General features: G+C 51.1%; 1 protein-coding gene across 1 annotated transcript in view; it reads left to right on the top strand.

Annotated features, from left to right (window-relative positions):
* Positions 1–292: 292 nt before the first annotated feature.
* LOC119107977 (gamma-aminobutyric acid type B receptor subunit 2) overlaps positions 293–15022 on the top strand; it is a 100801-nt gene continuing 86071 nt past the window's right edge. Inside the window, exons 1-3 of the mRNA XM_037231565.1 lie at positions 293–367; positions 848–1063; positions 8580–8723. Coding sequence (XP_037087460.1) covers positions 293–367; positions 848–1063; positions 8580–8723 — 435 coding nt within the window. The remainder of the gene's footprint in view (positions 368–847; positions 1064–8579; positions 8724–15022) is intronic.

Below are 15022 nucleotides of genomic sequence, written 5' to 3'. Positions count from 1 at the left end.
AAGCAACCATCACCACCTGTAATCTCCCTACAATGATGTTACGCAGCTCTCGAAGACAGACGACGATCGCGGCAATCTACCCGTCGTCCACAATGTGGTAAATGCATGTTGAAGTGTGACTGCCAAGCGCGCGCCTCACATCATCTCCTTGTGAGGGGTCACCACACCGCGTCACCGGTGGCGGCGGGCGGTGCGTGGTGGTGACGCCGGGCACCGCCTCTGTCTCGACTGCGCTACGTCCGTCACGGCCCGATGTTTGCCGGCGCTGCGGGTGTCGTTTGGCCCGGGATCGATGAACAGACGCGAGACGAATGCGACGTGGCTCTCGTGGGGCGGCAATGGCCGCGGCACAGGTGGACGCGCCGTGGTTTGCCGCCCCAGCGACCAGAGTCCGGCGCCAGAAGACTTGAATTCAAGTCACACTCGGCACCATGGCTCATTTAATGGCAACCGGCGTCATTCATTGCGTGGCAGTCGTCATCGGCTTTCAGCATACGTTATCCTATGTGGATCACCACATGCTCTCATCAGCAGCTGCGGCTCCTATCTATGGAGCGCCAGCGACTACGGCGGTGCATTAAACCTGCGGACGTAACATCCTCCGGGAATCAAACTCAGGATTCTCCCGCTAAAGTCCGCTGCGCTGCCAAACTGAGCAGATGTGATCACCCCTACCACTACCATATGCGTTTCGTCTCCTCTTCTCGTTAGGAATGACGGGCTCTCCATGTTGCAGGTGGGACTGAGGCCGGGCGACCTTCTCTTGGTATGGGCGGCCGCTATGACCGTGCCGCCGCCGCTGCTGCTGTTGCTGCCGTTGCGGCTGCTGCTGCTGACGCTGTTGCAGACCGCTGGGGGCGCCGCCGAGCTGGGCCGCCCACGACACCCGCTTTCCGTGCTCGGCCTGTTCGACCTGGACGCGCCGCGGTGCGCGACGGCTTGCGGTCGCGGCCCGCTGGAAGGGCGCGCCGATCTGGCGGCGGCGCGGCTGGCGCTGCAGCACGTCAACCGGCGCCGCCTGGTGCCCGGCTACCGGTTACGGCTGATCACCAACAACACCAAGGTAAGCAGCGCATCGAGGCACCGCCTAGTATCCGGCTACCGGCTACGGCTGATCACCAACAACACCAAGGTAAGCAGCGCATCGAGGCACCGCCTGGTACCCGGCTACCGGCTACGGCTGATCACCAACAACACCAAGGTAAGCAGCGCATCGAGGCACCGCCTGGTGCCCAGCTACCGGCTACGGCTGATCACCAATAACCCCAAGGTAAGCAGTTAAGCTCAGTTAAGCTAAGCTAGTGAGTGTTCCAGTCTTTCAGGCAAGAAGCCCTAGGTAGGGCATGCCAAGACCAAAAGATAAAGCAAAACTGCGTGGTCAAGGAGCTTCCTTTGCAAGAACATCAGAATACATCACAATTGAGAGAAATTTGTGTGGCAGCCACAATACTTGTTATGTATACCATACATTCCATGTCCATGCAAGTTGTATTCCAGACACTTTGAAAGTGAGACATGTGCAGCAGCATCGCCTGTAGTGCCTACCCTGGTTGGGGACATTATGTGCAATAAATGCTATCAAAATAGCACAGCATGACACAAGGATTATTCTCTAAAATTGAGTTCATTTGGATAACATAGCTGCACACATCTTGTGCATCGCTATGCCATACAGCAGCAGCTAGCCTGCATAAAATCATATCATAGAAACATACTCTCAATGATCAGCCATATAGAGAGCCTGTTCCCAATGACAAGTACAGCAGGCTGCTTATGATTGGATCCATGAATGGCCCTTTTTCAGTGTTCAATGATAGTTCGTGTTTACTTCACATGTTCCCTTAAGCTCTGAAGGCTAAGGTCTGACAGTCCCACCTTCAATGCCCAGGATATGCTTAATAAGCACAGGCATTATGTACTTACTATTCACATGATCTCGTCCACAATCGCTATGCAAAATAAAGCCTCCTTCAATGGAACATTTTAGGATGAACCTGAACAAGGAAGGAGCTGATGAATGGAAGAAAGCTTCCTTCACCGAATTTATCAATTATGGACAACATTGCCACCAAAACCAGCCCTACTTTCTGCCGTATCTCCACAAGCGCCACAAGCCCACACATATACACAAAACGTGTTTGCTCTGTTTATTACGTAGCCCGGAGACTTACAAACACAGCGCGGTCGATGGGCAAAAAAACGCGCAGCTGGTCGACACAACTAAATGGTGTTGCTGAAAAGTTGGTGCCGCACTACCATAGCCAGTCGACGAGAAATGGTCACACACAATCTTCTTGCGGACGGGGGAGCTGTCTCTCTCTCCTCTCCTCTCTCTCTCTCTCTCTTCTCTCCCTCTCTCTCTCTCTCTCTCTCTCTCTCTCTCTCTCTCTCTCTCTCTCTCTCTCTCTCTCTCTCTCTCTCTCTCTCTCTCTCTCTCTCTCTCTCTCTCCTCTCTCTCTCTCTCTCTCTCTCTTCTCTCTCTCTCTCTCTTCTCTCTCTCTCTCTCCTCTCTCTCTCTCTCTCTCTCTCTCTCTCTCTCTCTCTCTCTCTCTCTCTCTCTCTCTCTCTCTCTCTCTCTCTCTCTCTCTCTATCCTTGAGCACTGCCAAGCGTACTCTTCCTTTGTTCATGGTCGTCATTGGGGATTTAGAGCGCACTCAGCTGCCTCGGTTAGGTGGCGTCAACTGCCTCTCATCCTGGCGGAAACGCGGGCACCACGGGTGACCAAACCCCGCACCCAGACGCGTTAGCCACTGCACCGCCGGCACGTGTCCCTTTGCTTTCATATCCTGATAAGCGTTGCATTTCAACCAAAGCGTCATAATTGTAGCTGCAGATAATATCCCCCAAACAGTAAGCTTACGTGGCTGGTTTGATGTCGACCCAGGCAACTGAAAACTTATATATTATTTTGTCTTAATCGATGGCAGTTTGGGTGAAGGTTAACACATACTCAAAACATAAGACGTCTGTTTATGGCTGCTAGAATTATTTCAAGTTTGGTGGTCGTTGTCTTGGCAACGGGACGCACAAATCTACGCCACTGCCAAATGTACAAACTACGACAAAGGTCACGTGACGGCTTTGAGAAACTGGTTCAATGCGTAGTTTGTAAAATCGAAAGTACACATTAATACTTGGCGTAAGATTGTACTTCCGCTTTGAGAAACTGGCTATTGGCGGGGTTTATGTTCGTATGCGTTCTAATCAGGTCCGCGACGTGTTATATTTCATCAGTAACAGTCTACCTGTCCTATAAATTGTGAACAAAGTCTGCCCAAAACCTTCAAAACACAGACTTCTCGCAATTATATTCGTTTTAGACGGTTTAACGTTTCAAGCAGGCAAACAGCGCAATGCTTAATATGCTACAAAATGACCTATTTCGCGCGTCAAAATTTGTGTAGAGTATTCATTTCATTTCATGTGACATATACATATACATATATATATATATATATATATATATATATATATATATATATATATATCTCAATTAATGAGTCATCACCAGCGTAAGCTCCTCACTTGCGGTGGTGCCGATGTGCGCAAACAACATTCCTGATCAGCTGTCCCTGCGAGCTGACGAGGGATCCCTGATAACATCGGTGACGTATAGCCTATATCGTGTCCACCTTCGCTGACGCTGGGCCAAGTGTCTGGTAGCGTCTCCTTGATCTGGATGACCATGAAGCTACACGCCAATGTAGTTTCGACGACAATTCGTTCGGGTTAGGTAGTAAGTGACTGGGTGGCAGCTTACAAATTTTCTGCCGCTTATTTTGCTCGTTAGCTAAATTTTTCACAAGCACACATGTGCTACATTGGCTCAACCACGGAATACTGGGTTGTAGCTTATCAGAATATTTTCGCCCATATCCGACCTCTGTCTTTAATTGAGCCCAGAAAGGCCAATGCTTTGTTCAGTTGAGAGAATAAGCTAATGCTGCAGCTGAGTGAATATGTCGCCTAACCGTATGCGTGTGCATATGCGTGCCCTGCATAACCCTTTGTCTGTGTAAATGCCCATCGGGTACAAGCGTAGTTTCAACTACTGTGGTTTTTGCACTTGCAAGAACCATGGTAGTCTTCCGACCCCCAAATATATAACGGTTTTGTTCTCGGAGTATCGGTTTTGCTTTTTCAAAAACATTACCAAATACCAACCGCTCGATCCATCGGCCTTTTAACGCAGAGGACATTTGTAATGCATAAATTTGCAATAACAAGATTATGTCCCGCTTTCGTGTCACCATAGCTGGCGCTAGACTGCCAGCCCGTTTCATTGGAGGCGCTAGCAGCCGCAGCTCACCAACCGGTGCCGGAAGCAAGCGGCCGCCGGTCGGATGGCGGCTAATGGCCGGCGTTTCGTGACGCCGTGACTGTTGGCAGGCGGCGGGGTCCGGAGCTGTGTCGCACCTCATCCGTCAGGGCGGCCGCGCTGCGTGCCAACGAGCCGGGCGGGCTGCACCGGCGGACTGGGTTCTTCCCCCACCCCTGACCTATAACCACGGCCGGGTGGGGCGGGGGGGGGGGAGGGGGCGCCCCGGGACGTCGGCGGCGTGCCGGCCCACCCCGGCCTGCACCGAGCCGACGGCCCGGTGCCGAGTCACGCTGGTGGTGATGACGCTGGTAATGATGACACAGAGCAAACCTGTCTTTAAAGCCCCCATATCGATATAGGAGACGGGAAGGAAAATTAACTTACTATGCTCTGCCCATTCATTTGCGCCCAAGCGGCGCTCCTGGCATGTGATTAAGTGTGTGACGGGTCTGAGAGCGGTGGGCGCGTCTGCGGCTCTCCATTACCGCAGAACGGCTGCCAGCGGCCAAGGAGGTCGGCGGCATCCTGGGCGCAGTAAGCACCGAGCCGCATTGACGATTGGGCCGCGTCACGTGGTGGCTATGCTGACGCGCACCACTCATCACATCAGTCTCACTCCAAGCGGGCTGCGTCGCGCTGGCAACCTCTGCACACCATCGACCAACGACAATCACCAGCGGCTTCAGAGTGAAGGGTGGATCACGGCGCGTAACGGTGTGCGCAGGGGGATGGGGGGGGGGAGGGGTCGAAGACATGCTCGCGCGTAATGGCCACACTGCTAGATATGAACGTGGAGGAGGGGTTTGTAAGGGGCGCGAAAGATTAAGCTCCACTGTTATGTCATCGTCGGAGAACTAAGCAGCAAGCCTTGTGGTGCTTGGAAATATAACAGTCAATAGCACAGAAGCACGTTCTTCATCCGCGTTGTATTGGTTCCGGACAACCAATATCAACAAAAAGCGACCGTGGGAAATACAGCTCTTCAGATTGCAGAAATCTGCGGATCACGGATATATCCTCCAATTGCATGTATGAGATTCGAAAGCTCGCAAAGTCGTGGGTAAGCACCGGACCGGATTTTAAAATCGCGCTCACTGCGGCTAGGCTTTTCGCAGAGCAAATCCCTGGGGGGGAGGGGAGGGGAGCGTCAGTCTAATTCCGGGTAACATGAAAGCAAACTGTGCAAACATCGCCGATCTTGCTGTCATGCTGAAAATTGCACGCAAAATTGTATGTTCCAGTTGTTGCTTCTTGTAAGAATCAGATCTTCTTCAGAAGCAGCTATAACAACGCTATATGTTGCGGCTGTAAATGTCTCCAGAATTCTAAAAACATCCAGACGTCTCAGACGTCTTGTGCTACAAAGTGTCGTAAGTTGTTCAGTGTATTAGCGAGGAACATAAGTCACATACGTAAGATAGTAGTACTGGCCTTATTCTTCGGAAAAACCAGGAGAGTGGAGACATACTTAGGTTGATATTTCGGCAACACGCTTTTCTAGAAACAATAGCAGAAGTGCTATTCTATTCTTCTCATATTGTTTCGAGAAAGGCACGTTACCGAAATATCAACCTAACTGTGCCGCCATTCTCCTGCTTTTTCCGAGGAATAAGGCTAATACTATTGTCATATCTATGCTATAAAGTCTCTAGAGTCCCCAAAGGTCTAGGATAGAAAAAGCATGAGAGTACCTCTAAACCTCCTGGGAAAAAGCTCTCTCACCACATGCCATTTGTTCTGTCCGAACCTAAACTAGGCCTGGCTTCCGTAATACTATTCGATACTTCCTTTAAAAAGTCACCTTCAGTGCCTCACCAGCTGTCAGTTGCATCATAGAGTTCTGGGATCGCAAGGCGTTGCCCTACTTTGTAACTGGCTTGGCTGACGGTCGTACGATGTCGTACTCGCTTGTCATTGGTTCACTATCACATCATTTCTGTACCCTATGACCATGAACCATTTCCGAGGCGCATAGTATTAAAGCCGTGTCATTGGTGACATGTAGATTCATATTCTCTCCCTGGGATCAAAGACGCGAGACCGCTGTTGGTTGTGTGAGCGGACGCTGTGGTGTGAGTATTGGTGCGTGTGCGTGTTGTCTGTGGTGTGAGTTGTGTGTGTGTGTGTGTGTGTGTGTGTGTGTGTGTGTGTGTGTGTGTGTGTGTGTGTGTGTGTGTGTGTGTGTGTGTGTGTGTGTGTGTGTGTGTGTGTGTGTGTGTGTTGTGCGTGTGCGTGTGCGTGTGCGCGTGTGTGTGTCATTGGGGCTTTACGACGCACTCAGCTGTTGAGGCTATATGGCGTCGCCTGCCTCGCGCCCTGGCAGGAAGGGCGGGCACCGCGGGGAATCGAATCCCGTACCTCTAGTTTCCCATACGCGCAGTAGTTAACGCAGACGCGTTAACCACTACACTACCGGCACCCTGTGGTGTGAGTTGGTGGTGCGTGTTGGTGTGTGTACCTGACTGCAAAACAGGAACTGTAGTTTGACAAGATCTATTTTTGTTGGACTCGCGGGAAGGGTTGGCACGAGCAAAGTCTACACGAGTACAACTATCACGCAAGCAGTCAGATATCTGCCACAGCAGGTTTAGACCCTGGACCGCAGAATGGGGCCGGTTAGAATGTGAAGGTTCACGGCATTTCCGCACTGGCTCATTGTTTAAATGAGGCTGTGATATAAGAGGCCGCCACAGAATTTACCATCTACCAACATGTGTGCTCGTGTATTTGTCGTCTTTTGCGTGTTGACCTGTGCGCAGGCTGAACAGAGGGCAGTAAGAGCCTGATATTTTCACAGCGCGCATGTACGAGCTTGACGTACGGCCTGACGACTGGACGTGTGCATTGGTGGGCGCTTGGCGCTCATCGGGAGGTCCCTTTCTAAACCCACTGGGATACCATTAGCTGTCTACGTGATGGAAGGACATAAGCGGTAGCCAAGTCCCATTGTATTTAAAGTCTTAGTAAGCATGTCAAACAGATATGCTCTTTGTTGCGAGAGCAATGATAGCTCTTGAGATTCCCATTTGCAGGAGAACGCCGATTCACTTGAATAGCACCAATGCACGAAATTTTGGATTGCAGATCGAAGACGATCGTGGGTGGGGGAGTACATGGTTGAGTAGCTTACAAAGCAATACTGGACGCTATCAGAGATGCCGCGGCAGTGACTATTCGGCAAACTGTAAACTGTATACCAAGGCAGGAACTTACCGCTACCGAAGAATTGCGGCGGTGTTGAGATAGTTAGGGATACAACGCCGGAGGTGGAGGCAACATGACTGGCTTGGCATTTCCATCATATAGAGAAGCCGTGGTGATAGCCAACCGCTAACCCAGCGGAAGCCGCTGGTTGAGCTTTACCAGGGTTGATTTGCGCGTCGTAGAATATAACGAAACGAACGCCTTTAAACGGCAGCGCTCGTTTGCTTTGGCAGCACATTCCAAAACTTGTGATGAAGAATGCACTTCACAAATTTTGGGATGCTCCTGTTTCGTCATTCGGAACCTCCTGAACCGCCCCTGCCATTCTAATGTGTTGCATTTTATTATGTAGTTTTGTATTGCACTATTGCATGTTGTAACATTGCGTCCCTTGTGTCCGAGGAAAGTAACAGCTATTGCTGTAAACGCCAGGCGGTGTGCGTACCCGGGGCAAGGGGAGTATTGTAGTTGGAATATATTCCCAACTATAATAATCCCCTTAACATACTTACCAATCAGCGACGTGAACATCAAAGTTACACTTGCGGTGAAGTCGTGGGACACATATGGCGTAACGTGCTGGAACGCCGTCCAGAGATAAGGGTTCCAGTCCCGCTAGTTGGGCTAAATCTTCTGCACCATCTGGCGAACAATATCATCAGTCTGCAAAGCGAACATACAGTTCTAGGGCATGGAAGCTGGAGTAGCTACATAACGGCGTATTTTCAGAGGCAGAGAAACGCGTTTGCGGAGGCGATCCTGAGATACTGCTAGCATTCTCCGCCGCAGGTGTCAGGGAATTAACGTTATGTCTTCATTGCAGATACCAGACAGATTCCGTCAGTTATCACCAAATTCAACTTTTGAACGCACGCTTCAGGGCAAAATGTTCCGGAGCCTAGTCATGACCGTGTGAACCGCATGTCCTGCACAAATATATAACGCATGATTGACCAACAAGCAAGTAAAAATATCCGAACATGTTTCATGCTAACATTTCCGCACAGCACTGATAGGCTAAGTTAGCAGTGAAACACTCTTCTTGATTTCAGTGCAGCCCCGGGGTCGGGGTGGATGCTTTCTTCCACGCGCTGCACACTCGCCAGTCAAGCAAGATGATCGCGCTGCTAGGCACCGGCTGCTCAGAGGTGACCGAGCAGCTGGCCCAGATCGTGCCCTACTGGAACATACTGCAGGTCAGTAGCACGGCAGCCGAGGCGTCATGGTCTGGTGACGTCGTCGTACCTTGCACAACGTTGGTTGGAAGCCTACATTTCATTTGGGTTTGATCACCGCATGGCTTATGGAATGGCGGGATTTGAATGACGTCGTTGTGACGTCATGAATGCCAAAGTGACTTGAAATACTTTCCCTGATGTACATTTCCCCATTGTCGTGGGCGTGTAGCTCAGAACCTAGAGGAGCTTAGATCTGAAGAAGGCAGGATTGTGAACAGCACCAAAAGGTCTTCAGGGTGGATATTTCTGTTGAAAACCCATATCAATATGGAACACTTTCTTTAAGAAGAGTGTTTCACATGTGCATGGGGGTTTTTCTGGCTGTTCAGCTGAAAGTGCCATCTAGTTTAACCATCCCGTAGTTTGATGAAAAACTAGCAGCTAAATCCGTTTCGGCTTACTCTTTCCAATATTAGTTGGTGTCGGTAGCTAAGAAAGAAAAGATTCAAGAGAAATTGCCTGATTTCTGCCGTAAGCACACCAGATTGTGCCTCTGTGAATTGCGCCCCTTCCACTAGATCAGCCCAAATGTCCATTTACGGAGATTTTCGTGTGCCTACTCAACAGCTGAATGTGCTTCTAATAACACGCAATGTCTGCTTTCTTGTGCCCACTAAGGTAAACACATCATGTCGCAGCAGACATCGAACCCCGTGCTTGGTCTGGTCCGAAGAACATCGACGTTGATTGAAACAATTTAAACATTTCACAACGTTGGGCTAGAAATCCTGTACAACAAAGTTTTGTCCAGTGCTCCTTTCCAAGTACTTGTCAACCTGTGGCTTCATAATCCTGCTGGTCTACTGGCACGTAAAAGTAATGCAATAAGCACACCAACACTGCGTAGGTCTACTCTTTCGCGCCATGTAACACTTGGGTAGTGTCATCACAGGACAGATACAAATGACGCAGCTCAAATAACCATTGGTGGCTGAATGAAATGTCATAACGAAGAGCAATTTGTGCCACCATAAAGCTAATTGTCCTCTTTGTGTGGAAAGCCAGAACGTTACATCTTGCAAAATTAGTTCGAAAGACGCATCACTCACCTAAATAACTCCATGCCCGTGCTTTGATTTCGCACCCGTAACTACCCTTGAGTGTGTAAAACGAAACTTGCACGGCACCGATGTAAAGAAGATGATAAGCGTGCCGTCACACCATGGGCGTCCCCACTGCCGACCCTGTCAGTCAGTCGAGCCCCCCCCCCCCCCCCCCGGTTCGAATCTTCTAGACGCGCTGACAGTCTACATCTGCAGGAGTAACGCCCCAATTGAGAGCGCCCCGACAGCGCAGCGCGCCAACTGCCAGCGCACCAGCGGCTGATGGCTGATGGCTGATGGCTGATGGCTGATGGCTGATGGCCGATGGCTGCGAACGGCCTTAGTGACATCCCCGGTCGCCGATGGCTGCAGAGCGCCAAACGCGGCGGTAGATGCCCAATGATCGCATTAATCCGCCCTTCGGACATGCGATTGTATTAGCAAGGGGCAGAGTGCTGGCCCCGGCAGACATCAAAGGCCGGCATCTCGCCTCGGGCCGTCCGACTGACCTCCGCTGACCTCCGCTGACCTCTGCCGGGCGCGAGGCGAGTGGTCGCCCCCTGAAGCTGGAGGCTCTTGGCGTTAACCAGCAGGGGGCGGTGTGCGCTCCCCGGTCGAACATGTCCAGCTGGATGATCCAAAGCAACTTCCCCTAAGTCATCCCTCACGCCGTGAGATACTCCATCTCATAACAGCCATACTGGAACGGGCAATAATAAAATTCATGAATTTCCGTGTCTTTCGACTAGCAAAGTGCCAAGGCGTATCATTCGTCACTCTGACGTCATTCACAACGCAAAAGACATAGCCTCTAGACAGGCCAGTATTCAGCTCGCTGAAAACGCAGTGCTACGTGGAGAAAAACGCCTGGATAATGTGTCAGCCTGAGAGCGCATTCCATCCGCGGGTTCGTTGCCCTGCGAGGAATTTGTGGACAAAGAGAGCCAACCCGGCGGACGTAATCATGAGCTTCAAAACAGCACGAATGTAGTCACCCGACGGAACTTTTTGGACGATGAAGGCTATAGGAGTCTTCCATGGTCACAACGTGTCGTCTCCGAAGTTAGCAAACAACAAGAAGCAATGCCAGACCGTCGACCACCCCCCCCCCCCCCTCCCCCCCCCCTCTCCTCGCCGCTAGCGCTCAGGCAGCGATCAGCGAACAGGTTCTTCCGCTGAATCTACCAAGGGTGCCCGGTGGGATGACTTCATCCCAACGCAACAATGGAGAGGGTATCCAAAGGCAGAGAACATACCGATACAAAAGCGTGTAAGGGCGTGTAAAGCTCAGAACGCAAAAGTCCGGTCTCGGGCTGATGAGAATCAAAGTTGGTTTCAAATAGAAAGAAAGGAGAAAAGGTGTGCCATGGGGAAAGCCATCAATTGTCAGGCGGCAAAAGCGAAAGTAGGTGTCGAAGACTGTCTGAAAGTGACAAGAAAGCTAAATAGTTGCCCAGCTCACGCAATAAGATGTGCAGTATAATTTATGGAATATGGCTTAACGACTCTGCAGAGGGGCGGGAAAGGGTGGGGCGTATTCAGTTCCAAGCGTGCAAACCTCGGTCCTGCGTACCCTGCATGAATTCTAAAGGACACCTGGCACACATCTGCGACTTCTATCGTGACGATCAGGAGACGGCAAACTTGGGGATGGCGCGTCGGGCTCGTTTTGGCGATCCGTTTTCACACGCCGATCGAGTGGAAGTGCCCTGCCCATGTCCGGAAGGAACGCAAATGCAATGTGCATACAGCCACATGCGACTTTGGCAAGACAACCAAAACAGCTAAACGTCAGTAAGGCCTCAAAGGTTCAGTTTGGTGATCTTGTTGCCGCAGCGGCTAGATAATTTCGGACCACGCGGAATGACGTCGTCAGGCGCTGAACTGCGGCCGCGACTCCTGAGGCATACACGCGCAGCTGTGTGTCTCTTAACCGCGGCTGCGGCTCCTGAGGCCTACACACGCAGCTGTGTGTCCCTTAACTGCAGCTGCGGCTCCTGAGGCCTACACACGCAGCTGTGTGTCTCTTAACCGCGGCTGCGGCTCCTGAGGCCTACACACGCAGCTGTGTGTCCCTTAACTGCAGCTGCGGCTCCTGAGGCCTACACACGCAGCTGTGTGTCTCTTAACCGCGGCTGCGGCTCCTGAGGCCTACACACGCAGCTGTGTGTCCCTTAACTGCAGCTGCGGCTCCTGAGGCCTATACACGCAGCTGTGTGTCTCTTAACCGCGGCTGCGGCTCCTGAGGCCTACACACGCAGCTGTGTGTCCCTTAACCGCAGCTGCGGCTCCTGAGGCCTACACACGCAGCTGTGTGTCCCTTAACTGCAGCTGCGGCTCCTGAGGCCTACACACGCAGCTGTGTGTCCCTTAACTGCAGCTGCGGCTCCTGAGGCCTACACACGCAGCTGTGTGTCTCTTAACTGCGGCTGCGGTTCCTGAGGCCTACACACGCAGCTGTGTGTCTCTTAACTGCAGCTGCGGCTCCTGAGGCCTACACACGCAGCTGTGTGTCTCTTAACCACGGCTGCGGCTCCTGGGGCCTACACGGGCAGCTGTGTGTCTCTTAACCGCGGCTACGGCTCCTGAGGCCTACACACGCAGCTGTGTGTCCCTTAACTGCAGCTGCGGCTCCTGAGGCCTACACACGCAGCTGTGTGTCTCTTAACTGCAGCTGCGGCTCCTGAGGCCTACACACGCAGCTGTGTGTCTCTTAACTGCAGCTGCGGCTCCTGTGGCTCCTGGGGCCTGCACACGCAGTTGTGTGTCCCTTAACTGCAGCTGCGGCCCCTGGGGTCTGCACACGCAGCGCCTCTGGTGGATAGATTTACGGACTCAGCCGACCTTGATTTGTTGTTTGTTGGACGCAAATGGCGGCAGCGGCAAGAAAATAATCAAACGACTAAGGCAAACAGCACCCGTGCCCCGCCCCAGGACTTTGCTATTTCCTCCCTCTTGGTTCAGTGCTAGCAATCACAAAGCTGGCTTGAACTTTCGAGCCAGCCGGCTTTCGGACCTTTGCCAAAGCTGGGGACATTGCCGTTTGCCTGGTCTCCCTACACGGTCTTCACCATGTATTTTCCGCACATGCCTCAACTGTGCTCTCTCCAGCCTCCCCTATGTATTTTCCGCTCATGTCTCAACTGTGCTCTCTCCAGCCTACCCTAAACTAACAGCTTTTTAAGAAGCCTTCCAAAACAGCTTCGAAATGCTGATAAGTAATACTTATTTGATAGCGATTGGAAGTTAATGTATAACTAAATGACAGTGGAATTCCATTCATTATTCACATTGCTTCCATTCACAGTCTCAAAATATTTTTCTTCAAAAATGGCGTCTCAATTGTGTCTTATGTTTCTCTGGCTGTGACGCATCTAAGGGGAGGGGAGTGGGTACAATGGGCGACTGTCCACAACAAAGAAAAGTCATGCAAGAAAAACTATTATTTCCCCTGCAAAGTGCCACCCAAATGCTGGAATCAACTTTGTCAAAAGTACATGTTTTCTTTTTTACGGACGCCTTTGTTTTCAAATGATTGTTTCATTTGTTTCAGCATTGGTCAATAATCCACACTGATTGGTCAGTGGTGCATAGTGATTAAATCCAAATTTGTAATCCGCAGTCTGTATCTAATAAACTGTTGTCCTGACTGAGACACGTTCGCGCTATGTTAAGCTTACTGCTGTGTCCGAGGTAGTTACTCTCGCACGTTACGCGAGTGTTTTAAGAGCCGCTTTTGCATTGGTGTTTGTAAGACACGTCTTATTATGTTGACACCTGCCTCCCTAGTCGCCCAAAATGCTTCCCGTGTCGTGAAACTTTTTTAAACCAAGTAAACTATGAACATGCAAGGATGCACTCAACGGATTTTGTTATTCTGTGATAGCTGAAATACCCATGCAAATCATTTTTATACACGAACTGAGAGCAAGGGCGCCTTTATTTTGCGGCATCTAAACTAAATGAATTATTATCATAATGCTGTACAGCAACCTCAAGCCAAAATTTTGGCATTTTACTTCGCATTCAAATCCGTCTCACCAACCCAGCGCCATTTCAAACACAATTTTAAGATCACGATGATTCATCGAGGGGAACAGATTAAAGATCACTGACATGTCAGCTGTGTGAATCGGTTAATACTTCCTGAAGAGTTCAGACTGTAAAAATCATAAAAACCCCCGACACGATTCAAAGGGCGCCCTGCTGAAGAGGCGGACCCGATAGTCACTCCGCCGTCTCCGAGATGTGCATCCCCGCAAAGTGAGGACCGGACAGTCCTTCAGCCTTAGACATGGAAGGTCGGAACAGGCCCTGCGGTTGTAAATTAAATGATGTCCACAACTGTATGATTTATCGACGAGAACACGGTGCTCGGACAGGCCCCCCTTTTGCCCGGGGCCGGCTCAGCGGACAAGAGAACCAATTGCGGACAACCGAACTCACGACTTGTTGCTGAGAAAACCAATGGATTATGAAAGGTCGCAGCTTGATGCGTCATCAGATGTTCCGAAACCATCGGACCGCTTTGGTTTCAGAACGTGCGTCGCCCTCAGTTCCGAGGCAAGACATTTTGAGGAGAAACAAGCCAGACGGCCGAGGTATAGGCGGATGGGGGGTGGGTGGCTGGGGGGGGGGGGGGGCTAGGTGAAGGATGGGGGCCGCAGTCATTATTCCAAGCCTTTGTAGAGAAGCAAGTATCAAGTTTGCAATAGATGCCTTTAGTTCGCTTTCTCCTGGTGCGCAATGCTATCTGCCCATTCGTCCGTACCACGCATTAAAAAGGAAACCCAGTTTCGCGCTATGTTAGTTCCCAGCATCGTTTTCGTTGGAAAGACAGAATTCTAGGGCTGGAGGCGGTTTGAACCGAACGGCTGGGAAATTACTTGCCTTTTCACTTAGCATCTTGCAGTATGGCTCAGTCCGAGGTACGTCCTGAGGCAAAAATTGTGAAACGAGCTTCAGCGGAACTGCATCGGCAACACGCATAGCCAGAGACTTAATCAGGTTATTGCTGCTTCCCTCCCCCTCCCACACACGCACATACGCACGCACGCGCGCACGCACGCACGCACGCACGCACGTACATGAGACATGCGGTGTTGCTGTGGATGAAATGCCATTTGTTGCGCGGAAGTTATGTCGCCTGAGACCGTCCACAGGCGGGTGGCGCACTCCCGTGAGGCAAGTCCGTCAGTCATCTTCCTGTAGGGA

This window comes from Pollicipes pollicipes, unplaced genomic scaffold (assembly GCF_011947565.3).
Source record: "Pollicipes pollicipes isolate AB1234 unplaced genomic scaffold, Ppol_2.1 Scaffold_6686;HRSCAF=7923_pilon_pilon_pilon, whole genome shotgun sequence".
Lineage (NCBI taxonomy): Eukaryota > Metazoa > Arthropoda > Thecostraca > Pollicipedomorpha > Pollicipedidae > Pollicipes > Pollicipes pollicipes.
The sequence above is the reverse complement of the archived record's forward strand: the minus strand, read 5'-3'. Positions and strand labels throughout refer to the sequence as shown.